The sequence below is a fragment of the Cetorhinus maximus genome, chromosome 16 (genome assembly GCF_964194155.1).
Source record: "Cetorhinus maximus chromosome 16, sCetMax3.hap1.1, whole genome shotgun sequence".
Taxonomy (NCBI): Eukaryota; Metazoa; Chordata; class Chondrichthyes; order Lamniformes; family Cetorhinidae; genus Cetorhinus; species Cetorhinus maximus.
Window position 1 is genome coordinate 24,907,842 of NC_135894.1, and position 13,407 is coordinate 24,921,248.

Here is a 13,407-nt window from a genome sequence, read left to right on the forward strand (position 1 = left end):
TCTTTGCCCCACTGGATGACAACACACCTTATCCATATTTGTGAATCGTGCTCTCTCTATTTCTTCTCAAGGGCGAGAGGGGGAGGGGGTTGTGGAAATTTAACCTCCTTCCTCCCCTTGCACCCCATGACAGCAGAAAGAAGGGTGAGTTAAATTGGTAAATCTTCAAAATCCAATTCTAACCCACCATGATTATGTTTTAAGCACAATGGACTTGGGCAGACTCAGAGCCACCCCTAAAGAGGTGCGTCTGTCATTCTAGTATTTAAATGGGGCTCTGTGCCTGGCATTTTGGCAGGGATTTAAAAATAGCACCTCAAGAATCCTGGCCTGCATAATGGAGGCAGGAGCTGCCACTTCCAGCAGCTGAGCGCTTCTTATACCACTGCTTGTGGACCAGGAGGAACAGCAGGCCTGGCCCTGACTCAGCAAGAAAATCTTCAGCTGCAACTGTTGACATTTTTATTCGTTCACGAGGTGCGAGGGTCGCTTTTTGTGGACAGGACGATTTTCCACATAGCCGGGTAAATGCAAGTGTTGGAGCTGTACTGGAACAGCCTGGCTAAGGAAGCGGCAAGTTCTGGAGCATGAATCTTCAGTACTATTGCCAGAATATTGTCAGGGCCCATAGCCTTTGCAGTATCCAGTGCTTTCAGCCATTTCTTGATATCACGTGGAGTGAGTCGAATTTATGAAGATTAGCAACTGTGATGCTGGGGACTTCCAGAGGAGGCCACAATGGGTCATCCACTCGGCACTTCCGGCTGAACATAGTTACAGTGTTCAGCCTTACATTTGCACTGATGTGCTGGGCTCCCCCGTCATTGAGGATGGAGATATTTTTGGAGCTTCCTCTTATGGTTAATTGTTAAATTGTCCTCTAGCATTCATGACTAGGTGTAGCAGGACTGCAAAGCTTTGATCTGATCCATTGGTTGTGGGATCACTGTCTATAGCATGCTGCTTCCACTATCTAACATGCATGTAGTCATTTGTTGTAGCATTACCAGATTGGGACCTCATTTTTAGGTATGCCTGGTACTGCTCCTGACTCCTCATTGAACCAGGGTTGGTTCCCTGGTTTGATGGTAATGGTAGAATGAGGTTACAGATTGTGGTTGGATTTAATTCTGCACTGGTGACTCACAGTGTCTCATAGATGCCTAGTTTTGAGTTGCTAGATCTGTTCTGAATATATCCCATTTAGCACAGTGGTAGCACAATACGATGAAGGATATCGTCAGTGTGGAGATGGGACTTTGTCTCCACAAGGACTATGAGGTGGTCACTCCTACCAACACTGTCATGGACAGATGCATCCATGACAGGCACATTGATGAAGACAAGGAATCCTTTAGATTACTAGTCCAGTAACATTACCACTGTACTACCATCCCCTGATCTCTGGCATGTAGTCAAAGAGCTGTTCTGGGATGGGAAGATGTTCAACTTTCTCATGACCAATCTCAATTTAGTTGAATGGGCTGCTATCCATTCTTATTTTGGTTCCTGAACTGGGATTTCAGATGACTCTTGAACAAATATGGTTTTCCACCGCGCCACCTTATCCAGTGTTGCAGTTGCCCTTCTTTAGAAGTCGTGGTGCAGTAGAGTTTGTCCGAATGCTGAGGATTAATTTTACTATCTTGCACTGTGCCGTTATTTTTAATTGAAATTCGTGCAGTTTGAAGTTAATTTTCAACTGGTGCGGGCCATGGCTCCAAAGTAGAGTATCTGAGTCAGAAGCTTGTGGGTTTGTTGGATACTATAATTGGTTTATTTGATCCAAGATGAAGTCTGCCTCTTTCAAGTAGTTAGATGATGATTCAGTCCAAGGTAATGACCTCAACTTTCAGAGCAGTCCAATTGACCCAATAAAATATGCTTGAAAATATCACTGCAAGGTTGCTTTGATGCAGCACAAGGAATAATTAGATGCTTCACTGATTAAGTCAGTTGGTAAATTATGCATCAGCGTACCTCTTGTTAGGTAACTTTAAACGATAGTAAAGTACATCAATAGTAGCCTTTCTTCTTTGCTTGTCCCATGTTTTATTTCAGTAAGCTACTCCCTCAATCAATACTTTCACTAGCGGCTGTTTTTGTATCTTTGTAGAAGCACAATCAACAAATGGGCCTGAATGAATCTCTAAGAAATGTATTGATTGAACCACAACTGAATCTGCTTTCCATTCTGTTTGATTGTCCATTTCCAGAGCAAACTCTGGGCCAAATTTTTGAGTGTGCAGCTGGGCTTTGGCATCACCTGAGGTTGAAAGCTATTGGCCCTTGAATAAAATTGATGCTTGGAGGCGGCGAAATTGATAAAGGCAACTTTAAACAAGCAATGGCTTTGGCTCCTGCACCTTTTCACAGATTCAACTTAAAACCTTAGAGTGAATTCCTTCTCCACGATTATCTGCCAGGTTAATAGTAGAAGGGATCGCTCAGTATCAAATTAACATTTCAAAGCAAGTACTCTGTATTGCATACTAAGAGATACTAAGGGATGATTGTGGTGAAATTGTATACAAGTATAAGGAACATTTACAATTTTACTACAACTGACAGACAAGAGATCTTTCTCCATTGAGTTTATTTTAAATTCCACATGAGTAAAGCTCTCTGTTTGCTCTGCTGTGGAATCACCCACCATTTCCACTTTGTTCTGCAGTATTTGTCTGTAATTGCTAGCTCTCTTCCTCATTAAGCTGTGGTTGGCTGCTTCACTATCCCATTCTTTCTTTGACATCTGTTTTATAATTGAGAATACATTCACGGTATGGAGGAACTGTTTCAACTCGAGGTTCAAGATGGATCGAACTGGGTTTTCTGCTCCGGAGCATCTCCTCCTGCTCCACTCAGACCTTTGATGGATGATCTGTCTCCAGTGTAGCTGAACTTTTCTCTATCTGTTTGTCCCCCTTGGGGTGTGGGGTGGGGAGAAGCTCTTAGTGTTCACAGGTTTTACTGTTGAACCGTATTATTAGTGATTGATTTTTCAAGAACTTTCCGGGGCTAGGCTCTTGCAGTCCTTAGCATTTTCTGTTACTGCGTGCTTCACACGCTTATCATGAGCTACAACTTGCTAAAACCCTGAGCTTGCAGTCATTGACTGAGTAGGGTAGTGCTAGACAGCCACCTGTAATAGCACAGGCCACTGCATTGGAGAAGGAAAGCAGACAAGTGTAAACAGGGCTGCTCGATCGCTGCTGCCCATTTGCCACCATCACCCAAACCAAACGTCATCCACATTTTCATCAGGATCATTTCCGTCAATGGGTTTCTCTTAATGTGATCCTAATATCCGCTCACAAGCACAAAATGCCACCAAAATAACATCACTAAAAGAAATAAGCCAGCAGAAATTTGGGAAGAATAATCTGCAAAATTCCTCTTTGACCTATCTAAAGGACTGCACAAGTCGGCAGTCTGTTCCAGAAGTTCACTATTGCCTGGGAAAAGGAGCACCTCCTGGCATCTAACCCAGACCTGTCCTTATACAAGCTAACATTGTGACATCTTGCCCTACCTCATCTATTTAATTGGAAGCAGCTATCAACTATGAGTCAGTCCATTCCCTTTCTCATCTTACATTCCTTGATCAGATCTCCTATTAAACCTCTGCTCTAGATCACCTGTAATATCAAACACCCAAAAACACACAGCCACTCCCAGCTCAAGATCACCTGTAATATCAACAATCCAACAACACACAGCCCATCCCAGCACCAGATAATAATGATGTAATATCAAAAACAGGGCAACACAGCACCTCCCAGCTTCTCCAAAGTGCAAATTCCAATTCCTTTAGGCCATCTTGATAAATAAGATGGTTTATACTGAGAATTGGTCCATTGGCTCTCTACTGTGCCCTTTCCAAAGCCTTTCATTGTCATTGCATCTGCAAGATACTAATTGAGTAATTAATAAGTTCATTCCAAATGCAATGTATATTATACCTCAAAGGTTTGTTTCTGTGTAGATTTAATTAACTCAGGATGTATGACAGCAGGTACATTTTAACCAGCTGAAGTTATAAGTTACTTCTTGAGGTGAGTTGTTTGAATTATTTTGTCTGTTTGAGAAATGCGTGATTGACTTGGAGGTGGTATGCTTGATGAAATGGGAGGAAATCTGCTTTTCTAATTAAGGAGAATGGAAGAGTGCAGTTGTTCATTAACACACTGGTTAAAAAAACCACAAGGGAGATGCTTAATTAGGCTGATGAAGAAGGTGTATAAAATGCTACTGTTATTTGTGTTATTGTAGATTTGAAATGATTTTTTATGGCATGTCTACCTCATTAAACCAATAATTACGGTAAGTGACATAATGCAGCGGCAAACTTAGCAAAGTCTCCTGACCTCTGACATAACCTTGTATTGACAAAATGATCTTTCCCTGAGGACCAGGATGTGGAGCAAGTTGTGGTAAGTTTACAGCATATCCCAGGGGACAGTAGGCTTTCATAAACACTGGAACCAGCTGTTTAAGTCTTGTTAGAAAAAAACTTCAAAAATCTAAAATCAACCAATTTCAACCAGTGCTCTGGGAACATCTGTTTAAAAGTGTCAACGCTAGAACTTCAATCCAGTTCTATTTTCTAAATTCCACAAACAGGTATGAAATAAAGTTGTTATGCAATAGAAGTAAAAAATGATCTTTCAAACCAACTATAGTCACAATGGGACAAAATATAGCTGCTCCCAGCTCTAGATCACCTGTAATATCAAACGCCAGACAACACACAGCCCCTCCCTGCGCTAGACCACCTGTAACATCAACGACACAACAACAAACAGCCTGACCCAGCACTAGTTAACCTTTAATATCAAACACCCGACAACATTTAAGCCTCCGAGCACCAGATCACCAGAAAGATCAAACATCTGGCAACACACAGCCCATCCCAGGACCAAATCATCTGTAATATAAATCACCCGACAATGCACAGACCCTCGACATCACTTGAAATATCAAGCACCCACCCACACATAGACATTCAGAGCACTAGATCCCCTGTAATATCAAACTCCAGGCAACACAGCCCCTCTGAGCAGTACATCATCTTTATTATCTAACATCTGCAACACACAGCTCTGCCAAGCACTAGATCACCTGTAAGATCAATCACCCAACAACACACAGTCCTTCCAGCTCTAGATCACCAAAAATTTGAAACACACGACAGCGCACAGCTCCTCCCACCTCAACATCGTCTGTAATATCAACAATCCGACATCACACAGACACTCCCAGCGCCAGATCCCCTGTAATCTCAAAGCTGTATTCTTCCAGGTAAGAACAGTGGATCCTTGTCAATAAGAGACGTGTTCGTTCGGCTCTAACTTTATTTTTTTTTAACTGCTGATCATTCCTGCCTGAATTTCTGGCAATTTAGTATCTCTCTCTTCAATAACAGGAAATCAGGAATGTGCATAATGAAGAACTTATGGGAATTCGTCGAGAGGAGGAGATGGAAATGTCTGATGATGATTATGAAGAAAGTCCTTCTAAATTTCCCCCAGTGGATGAGTCTGGTAAGGCTTTTCCAGCTGTTTCCATCTGTAGCTTTATTATCTTCATGAAAGGGCTTAAAACTGGGAATGATGGGAGCCCCATCATGTATACGGGGCAAGTTCCTGGACCATCAGGCCCAGTATAACCTGTTATAACCAGCTAGTCATATAACCTGGTCTCCCACTGCTCCCCTATGGATTCCATAGGTCCCCAACCAATGCTACAGTGGGGACCCATCGCCCTCACCCACACCCACCACCCATCACAGATCAACCATGACCTAATCGAATTGTGAAGGGCTAAAAAGGCGCTTTTTGTTCTGAGAATTTCTGGGACTGCTGTGATATCGGTGGATTATTCTGGATTGAAGGAATGGCTGGGTGAGTCCTAATCACATTGCTTTCCTGCTCACAGTATCGGTATAGCATCTCTGTCATTGCTCAAACACAATCACTCGCTCCCCATATTGAATACAAATGAAACAGTCCCACATTATCTGCAGCGTTTCGAAAGGACAGCACATAATATTCTCTGAAATCAATAGCAAATGAAACATAATTAGGAGAGTTTGCTATCTTGTGATAACTATTGATTCTCTTTGCTCATTCTCCTGCTATGCTCCTATGCATGTGATGTCCCGAAAATATAGCGGTTCCCAAATGCTGGAAAATGATAAGGCTTCCTTCTGGAGAACAACTTGTTTTAAATCTTGCAGCACCAAGAAAGTAATGTATCTCACATGTTTGACAGAATGTTAAAGAGTGTTAGAATCTATTACGTTATAAGTTGTGAGGTGTGAAGCCTAATAGGAAACATTAACTTCTTGTCGTTATCGATTACTCTATAATCATAGACTGCCATTGCAGTCTGTGCCCCATTGTGCAAGTAATACCTATAGCACTGATCAGTTTTCTTTCAGTGTTCTTGTGTTTTACCCACTCAGTTTAAATTGTAGATTAAATTATCTTGTAACATGCATATCTCCTCATTTAGCATCCTTTTCAGGAGTCAGCTGTCCCTTGCCCCATTGACCCGAGGGATTCACATGCTCAACACTCTAGAAGATGATGACATAAGCAGGACTGTTGACTTTTATTGGCAGCCCCTCCCATTTCCCAAGGGAAGTGGCATGGCCCCCATTAGCTCTGTGATCTCAGCTAATGTGTCTCTCATTACGCCAATGTCTCTTTTGAATTCACTTGGTACTACACAGCAGAATCCCATCGATTCTCCTTGGCTTCTCACTGTACCGCGACAAGGGGGCACTTCCTTCAAATCAGAGCCAAGACACTCAGGAGAAAATCCCGCAAACACTACCTCTCACAAAAGCTGGTCAAAGTGTGGAACTCTCCTCCATAAAGAAAGCAATAGATGTCAGCTCAGTTAATCATTTTGAATCTAAATAAGATCGATAGATTTTTACTAGCCAAAGGTGTTCCAGGATGTGGGGCCAGGGTGGGTGGATGGTGTTGGGTCATAGATTAGGCATGATCTCACTGAATGGTGAAACAGGCTTGAGTTGCTGAGTGGCCTACTCCCTATTTTCACATTCTGGTTCATTGACAAGAAAGATCATTAAGCAAATGCAATACAGCGTCACGTGTGTTGGTAAGTCTTATGAAAAGGCTGCATCGGTTCTGTCAGAGGACATCAATCTGCAAAAACAGCCAATGTCCAAGTTCCTTTCCAAGCAGAATGTTAATCATTGCAAACTGTTTTAAGTTTTATGTAGAGATGGAAAGGAGGACTTGGAAAACCATTCAGTCCATCAAGCCCACCCCATCTCGAAATAAAGCAAAATACTGCGGACGCTGGAAATCTGAAATAAAAACAGAAAGTGCTGGAAAAACTCAACAGGTCAGGCAGCATTTATGGAGAGAGAAACAGAGTTAGCGTTTCGAATTCAATATGACTCTTCTTTGGAACTGGTGCAGTCTCATGCACTATTGACCACCATCATCAGCCCCATGCCACCACCCACCCACCCGCACGGTCACCCCCATGTAATTCTACAATCAACACTTGTATGAAATCTACAGTTAATGTCTGTAATTGTGTGGGGGCTGGTTAACTCAGTTGGCTCGATGGCTAGCGTACGTTGCAGAGTGACAGCACCCGCGTGGGAATCTTTGTACAGGCTGTGGGAGATAGGGGAGGCCTGCCTCCTTGCCTTGACCCACAATTGATGTGGAGTGGTGCCCCTCAAGCTATATAAACAATTCTCTCTTTCAAATGGAGAGAGATGCCTGGGGTCCTTTGAGGACTACAGTTACCTTACCATTATCATTAGTGTCTGTAGTAAATCTATAGTCAGTCTTTGTAAACCTACAGTAAGTGCTTGTAGTAAATCTACAGTCAGTCCATGTCCTAAATCTACAGTCAGTGTCTGTATAAATCTACAGTCAGTATCTGTGTAAATCTAGTCAGTGTCTGTATAAATCTACAGTCAGTGTCTGTATAAATCTACAGTCAGTGTCTGTAGAAAATCTACAGTCAGTATCTGTATAAATCTACAGTCAGTATCTGTATAAATCTACAGTCAGTATCTGTGTAAATCTACAGTCAGTATCTGTGTAAATCTACAGTCAGTATCTGTATAAATCTACAGTCAGTATCTGTGTAAATCTACAGTCAGTATCTGTGTAAATCTACAGTCAGTATCTGTGTAAATCTACAGTCAGTATCTGTATAAATCTACAGTCAGTATCTGTGTAAATCTAAAGTCAGTGTCTGTATAAATCTACAATCAGTGTCTGTAGCAAATCTACATTCATGGTTTGTCATCAATGCACAGACAGACCTTATAGTTAATCTATGGTCAGTATCAGTAGCATATCTACAGTCAGTATCTGCGCTCACTTGATAGTACAGACCTTGAGCATTGCTGGAAGAGACATGTTGTTGAAGCTTTTGGTCTTGCACTCATCAGGACAGATGCAAGAGTGCCAAATTTCAAAGGGGAAAAAATTATACTGCATGAGAGAAGGGGGGCTGATTGGTTGGCAAGTCAGCTCTGATTGGTCAAGACGCTGCCACAGCGAATGCACCAGCGATCTATTGCCTCCCATGCTTTTGTTTATTCAAAAAAGGTGCAATGTCTGGGCATATTTCTTTTGCCTGCAGAGTACAGGTGCCTGCATGTGAACATATATAGCTTCCAGCAAGCGTAAGTGAGCCATATCGCGAACCCGACTGATAATCTTAAATTGGTTGTTAGTGTAATTCTTAACACACTTGGAATTGTTCAGCAAGTGCTGTCCAATTGTGGAATCACAAATAACGTTAGACATTATCTTCTGAGTTTTGCAAGCATGGGCTGGTTAAGTATGGTCAGTACTCAGTCTATTGTGAACAGCCCAAGGGAGGTGCTGTTTGATACAATCCGCCAGTTGTTGAGAGGTACGGCCTATGTACGTGGTATCACACTGGCACTGAAATTCGTATGCCACATTGCTCATTGTTTGGTAGGCAGAATGTCTTTTTGGCTTGACGGGAATCCTCTTATGGAAAACATCGCTCCTGTTGTCACTGCCTGTAAAAGGAGTGTAAAAGGACTAGCTTCACCTATTGTTCAAATTTTTGAGACACTTTACCCTTCCAGGGTAATCTGGAGGTAGACTGGACAGTTTCCAGGACTGAAAGTGGCAGCCTTCTTTGGGATGCGCAATACACAGCAAGCAACGATCTGATTGGGTTACCCATTACCCTGCAGGATGGCTTTGATGCGCCCTACTTCAGCATCAAGCTTGCACAGTAAGAAAATGGCCCGGGCCCTATTTACAAGGCTGTGGATAAAAACCAATCCTGTAGCACATGGAGCTGTAGGAATCCCAAGGCGTATATTGACCAGTGAAGACAGGATTGCAGTATCAGTAGTAGAGAACCCACTGGCAGATTTCTCAACCAGCATGTCGAGGAAAGGGAGCTCGTTTGACTGCTCCATTTCAAAGGTGAATTTGAGCTGGGGATGGAGTGCATTGAGGGTGTAAGGAAATTCTTACATGCGACTGTGGATTCAAATGTATTATCTATGTATCGGAAATATGCAAAGGGTAGGAGGTTGGGAGTCATTCCATCAAAAATGTGTTTCTAATGGAAACCAATGAAAATGTTTGTGAGAGTTAGCCCTAGAGGTGAGCCCATGGCAACACCATCTATTTGAGCATACATTGTGTTGTTAAAACTGAATTCAACTGCACGAGGTGCTAAGTTCATAAGTTCAATGAATACAGGTTCAGAACACGATGATGCATCTAGATTGCCATCATTTAGTGACATGCTGCAAATGTCTACCCTATTATTATCTACCGCAAGCCTACCTTCACTGGTCAAAATACACGTTGGCATCCCTACAGTTGCATACACTAAAAGACTGGCCTTTATTGACGATGTTGTAAATAGGGCCCGAGCCAGTTGCTCACTGTGCAGACTTGACGCTGAAGCAGGGCACTTCAAAGCCATCCTGCAGGATAATGGTTACCCTGCTCAGATTATTGCTCACTGTGTATCACACATACTCACCAATAGGCCTAAGGCTACCACTTTCAGACCTGAAAAGTGTCCAGTCTACGTCGACTTAACCTGGAAGGGTAAAGTATCTCAAAAATTTGAACAACAGGTGAAGCTAGCCTTTTCACACTACTACCATGCAGTGACAATACGAGTGATGCTTTCCACTGGATGTAGCTGTCCAGCCAAAAAGACGTTCTCCCTACCACACAAATGAGCAATGTGGTCTATGAATTTCAGTGCCGTTGTGGTACTAGGTAGGTAGGCCGTATGCCCCAGATGGTACCAAATAACACATCCTTTCATCTGTTCGCAACAGGCAGAGTATGGACCATACTCAACCGACCCGTGCTTGCAAAACTCAGAACATAATGTCTATCATTCGATGTGATTCCAAGATTGGTCAGCATTTACTGAATAATCTCGAGTGCGCTAAGAATTACATTGACAACCTCAGTCAAGCTCGTAATGTAGCTCACTTATACCTGCTAGAAGCTACATATATTCATATGCAGGGACCTGTCCTCTGCCGGTAAAAGGAATATATCCAGACATTGCACCTTTCTTAAATAAACAAAAGCATGCGGGACAATAGCTCCCTGGTGCATTTGCCATGTCAATGCCACGATCAGAGCTGATTTGCCAACCTTCTCTTATGCCGTATAAATTATTGTTCCCTTTGAAATGTGGTATTCTTGGTTCTGACCTGATAAGTGCAAGATGAAAAGATTCGACAGGATGCCTCTTTTTTCAGCAATATTCAGTGCCTATAGTAAATCTACAGCGAGTGCTTATAGTAAATCCACAGTGAGTGCTTACAGCAAATCTACAGCCAGTGCTTATAGTAAATCTAGTCAGTCCTTGCAGTAAATCCTCAAAGAGTGCCTAAACTAAACCTACAATGAATTGTTGTAATAAGTCTAGAGTTAGTGCTTGGAGTAAGCCTTCTGTCAGCGTCCGTAGTAAATCTATATTCTGCCCTTCTATTAAATCTAACGCCAGTGTTAATAGTAAATTTGTAGTCTGCCCTTGTGTTAATTAAGGAAAGCCAGCATGGATTTCTAAAGAGGAAATCATGTTTAGCTAACGTGATTGACGATTTTTGTTGAAAAAACTTAGAGGTTAATGAAGGCAATTTGATAACATGTCATATGAAAGGATGACTTGCATTCATTTAGCACTTTTCACAACCACTGCAAACCTCAAAGCGCTTTAAAGCCAATGAAAAACTTTTGAAGTGCAGTCACTGCTGTAATATGTCAGAAAGCCGGCAGCCAATTTCTGCACAGCAAGCTCCCAAAAACAGTTATGTGATAATGGCCAGATACCTGTTTTTGTGATGTTGATTGAGGGATAACTACTGGCCAGGACCCCAGAGAGGGCTGTTGCTCTTTTTCAAAATAATGCTATGGGATCTTTGACATCCACCCCAGCAGGCAAACAGGGCCTCAGTTTGACACCTCATCTGGAAGACAGCACTCCCTTAGTACTGCACTGGAATGTCAGCTTTGAATTTTTATTCTCAAGGCTTGGATTGGGACTTGAACCCAGAACCCCATGACACAGAAGCTAGAGTGCTACCGACTGAGCCACAGCGGACACTTGTGATAGGCTTGTCAGCAAAGTTGAAGTCCATGGAATAAAATGGGCAGTGAGTGCAGGGCTAGAAAATTGGCTGAGTGACAGGAAATTGAGATAGTGGTGAATGGTTGTGTTATGGACAAGAGATGAGGCTCCTCGGGTGTCGTTACAAGGACTACTGCTTTTCTTACTCTATATTAATGGCTTACATTTGGGTGTACCGGGGACAATTTCAAAATTTGCAGATGACACAAAAGTTTGAAGTATTGTGAACTGTGAGGAGAATAGTGTACGACTTCAAAAGGGCATAAACAGGCTGGTGGAATGTGCGGACAAGTGATAGATCAAATTTAACACAGGGAAGTGTGAAGTGATTCATTTTGGTAGCAAGAAAGAGGAGAGACAGTATAAAATAAAGGATACATTCAGGAGCAGAGGGACCTGGGGCTGTATATGCACAACTCATTGAAGGTGGCAGGGCAGGCTGAGAAAGCAGCTAATAAAGCATAGGAGATCCTGGGCTTTATCCGTGAAGGCATGGAGTAGAAAACAAAGAAATTATGATAAACCTGTACAAAACACTGGTTCGGCCTCAGCTGGAGTATTGTGCCCAGTTCTGGGCATCACACTTTAGTAAGGATGTGAAGGCCTTAGAGAGGGTGCAGAAAAGAGAATGGTTCTGAGGTAATCGACTTCAGTTACATGAATAGACTGGAGAAGTTGGAACTGTTTTCCTTGGAGAAGAGAAGGTTGAGGGGACATCAGATAAAGGTGTTTAAAATCATGAAGAGTCTGGACAGAGTAGACAAGGAGGAACTGTTCCCATTGGTGGAAGAACCGAGAAGCAGAGGACACTGATTTAAGGTGATTGGTAAAAGATGTAGTAACTGTGTGAGGTAAAACTTTTTTACACAGTGAGTGGTTAGGACCTGGAATGCGCTGCCTGAGACTGGGGTGGAGGCAGGTTCAATCGTGGCTTTCAAAAGGGAATTGGATCATTTCCCGAAGAGAAAACATTTGCAGGGGCCACGGGAAAAAGGCAGGAGAGTAGGTCTAGCTAAGTAACCCAATTGCAGAGAACTGACACAGACATGACGGGCCAAAAGCTTCATTCTGTGCTGTAACCATTCTATAATTCTATTAAATCTCCAGTCAATACTTGTATTAAACTTCCCATCAGCTTTCATCTGCAGTCAGTTCCTCTATTACGTCCACATTTGGTACTTGCCATAAATCAACAGTCAGTCCTTGAAAATATACAGTCAATCAAATGTCATAAATTCCACAGACAGTGCTTGTACTATATCTAGTCAGTTATTGTAGCAAAGCTACAGTTAATCCTTGTAATAGATATACAGTCAGTGTTTGTAATAGATATACAGTCAGTGTTTGTAATAGATATATAGTCAGTGTTTGTAATAAATCTAGTCAGTGTTTGTAATCGATCTACAGCCAGTATTTGTAATAGATCTACAGTCAGTATTTGTAATAAAGCTACAGTCAGTGTATGTAGTAGATCTACAGTCAGTGTTTGGAATAGATCTACAGTCAGTATTTGTAATAAAGCTACAGTCAGTGTTTGTCATAGATCTACAGTCAGTGTTTATAATAAATCTAGTCAGTATTTGTATTAAATATACAGTCAATGTTTATAATAAATCTACAGTCAGTGTTTATAATAGATCTACAGTCAGTATTTATAATAAATCTACAGTCAGTGTTTATTTAGATCTAGAGACAGTTCTTAAATTAAGTCTTCAGTCAGCGTTGGTTTTTTTCATTCTTTCACCAGAT

General features: G+C 42.0%; 1 protein-coding gene across 1 annotated transcript in view; it reads left to right on the plus strand.

The window, feature by feature from the left end:
• enox1 (ecto-NOX disulfide-thiol exchanger 1) overlaps window positions 1-13,407 on the plus strand; it is a 355,196-nt gene that overhangs the window by 149,042 nt on the left and 192,747 nt on the right. The window contains exon 8 of the mRNA XM_078559526.1: window positions 5,426-5,543. Within this exon, the coding sequence (XP_078415652.1) occupies window positions 5,426-5,543 (118 nt within the window). The remainder of the gene's footprint in view (window positions 1-5,425; window positions 5,544-13,407) is intronic.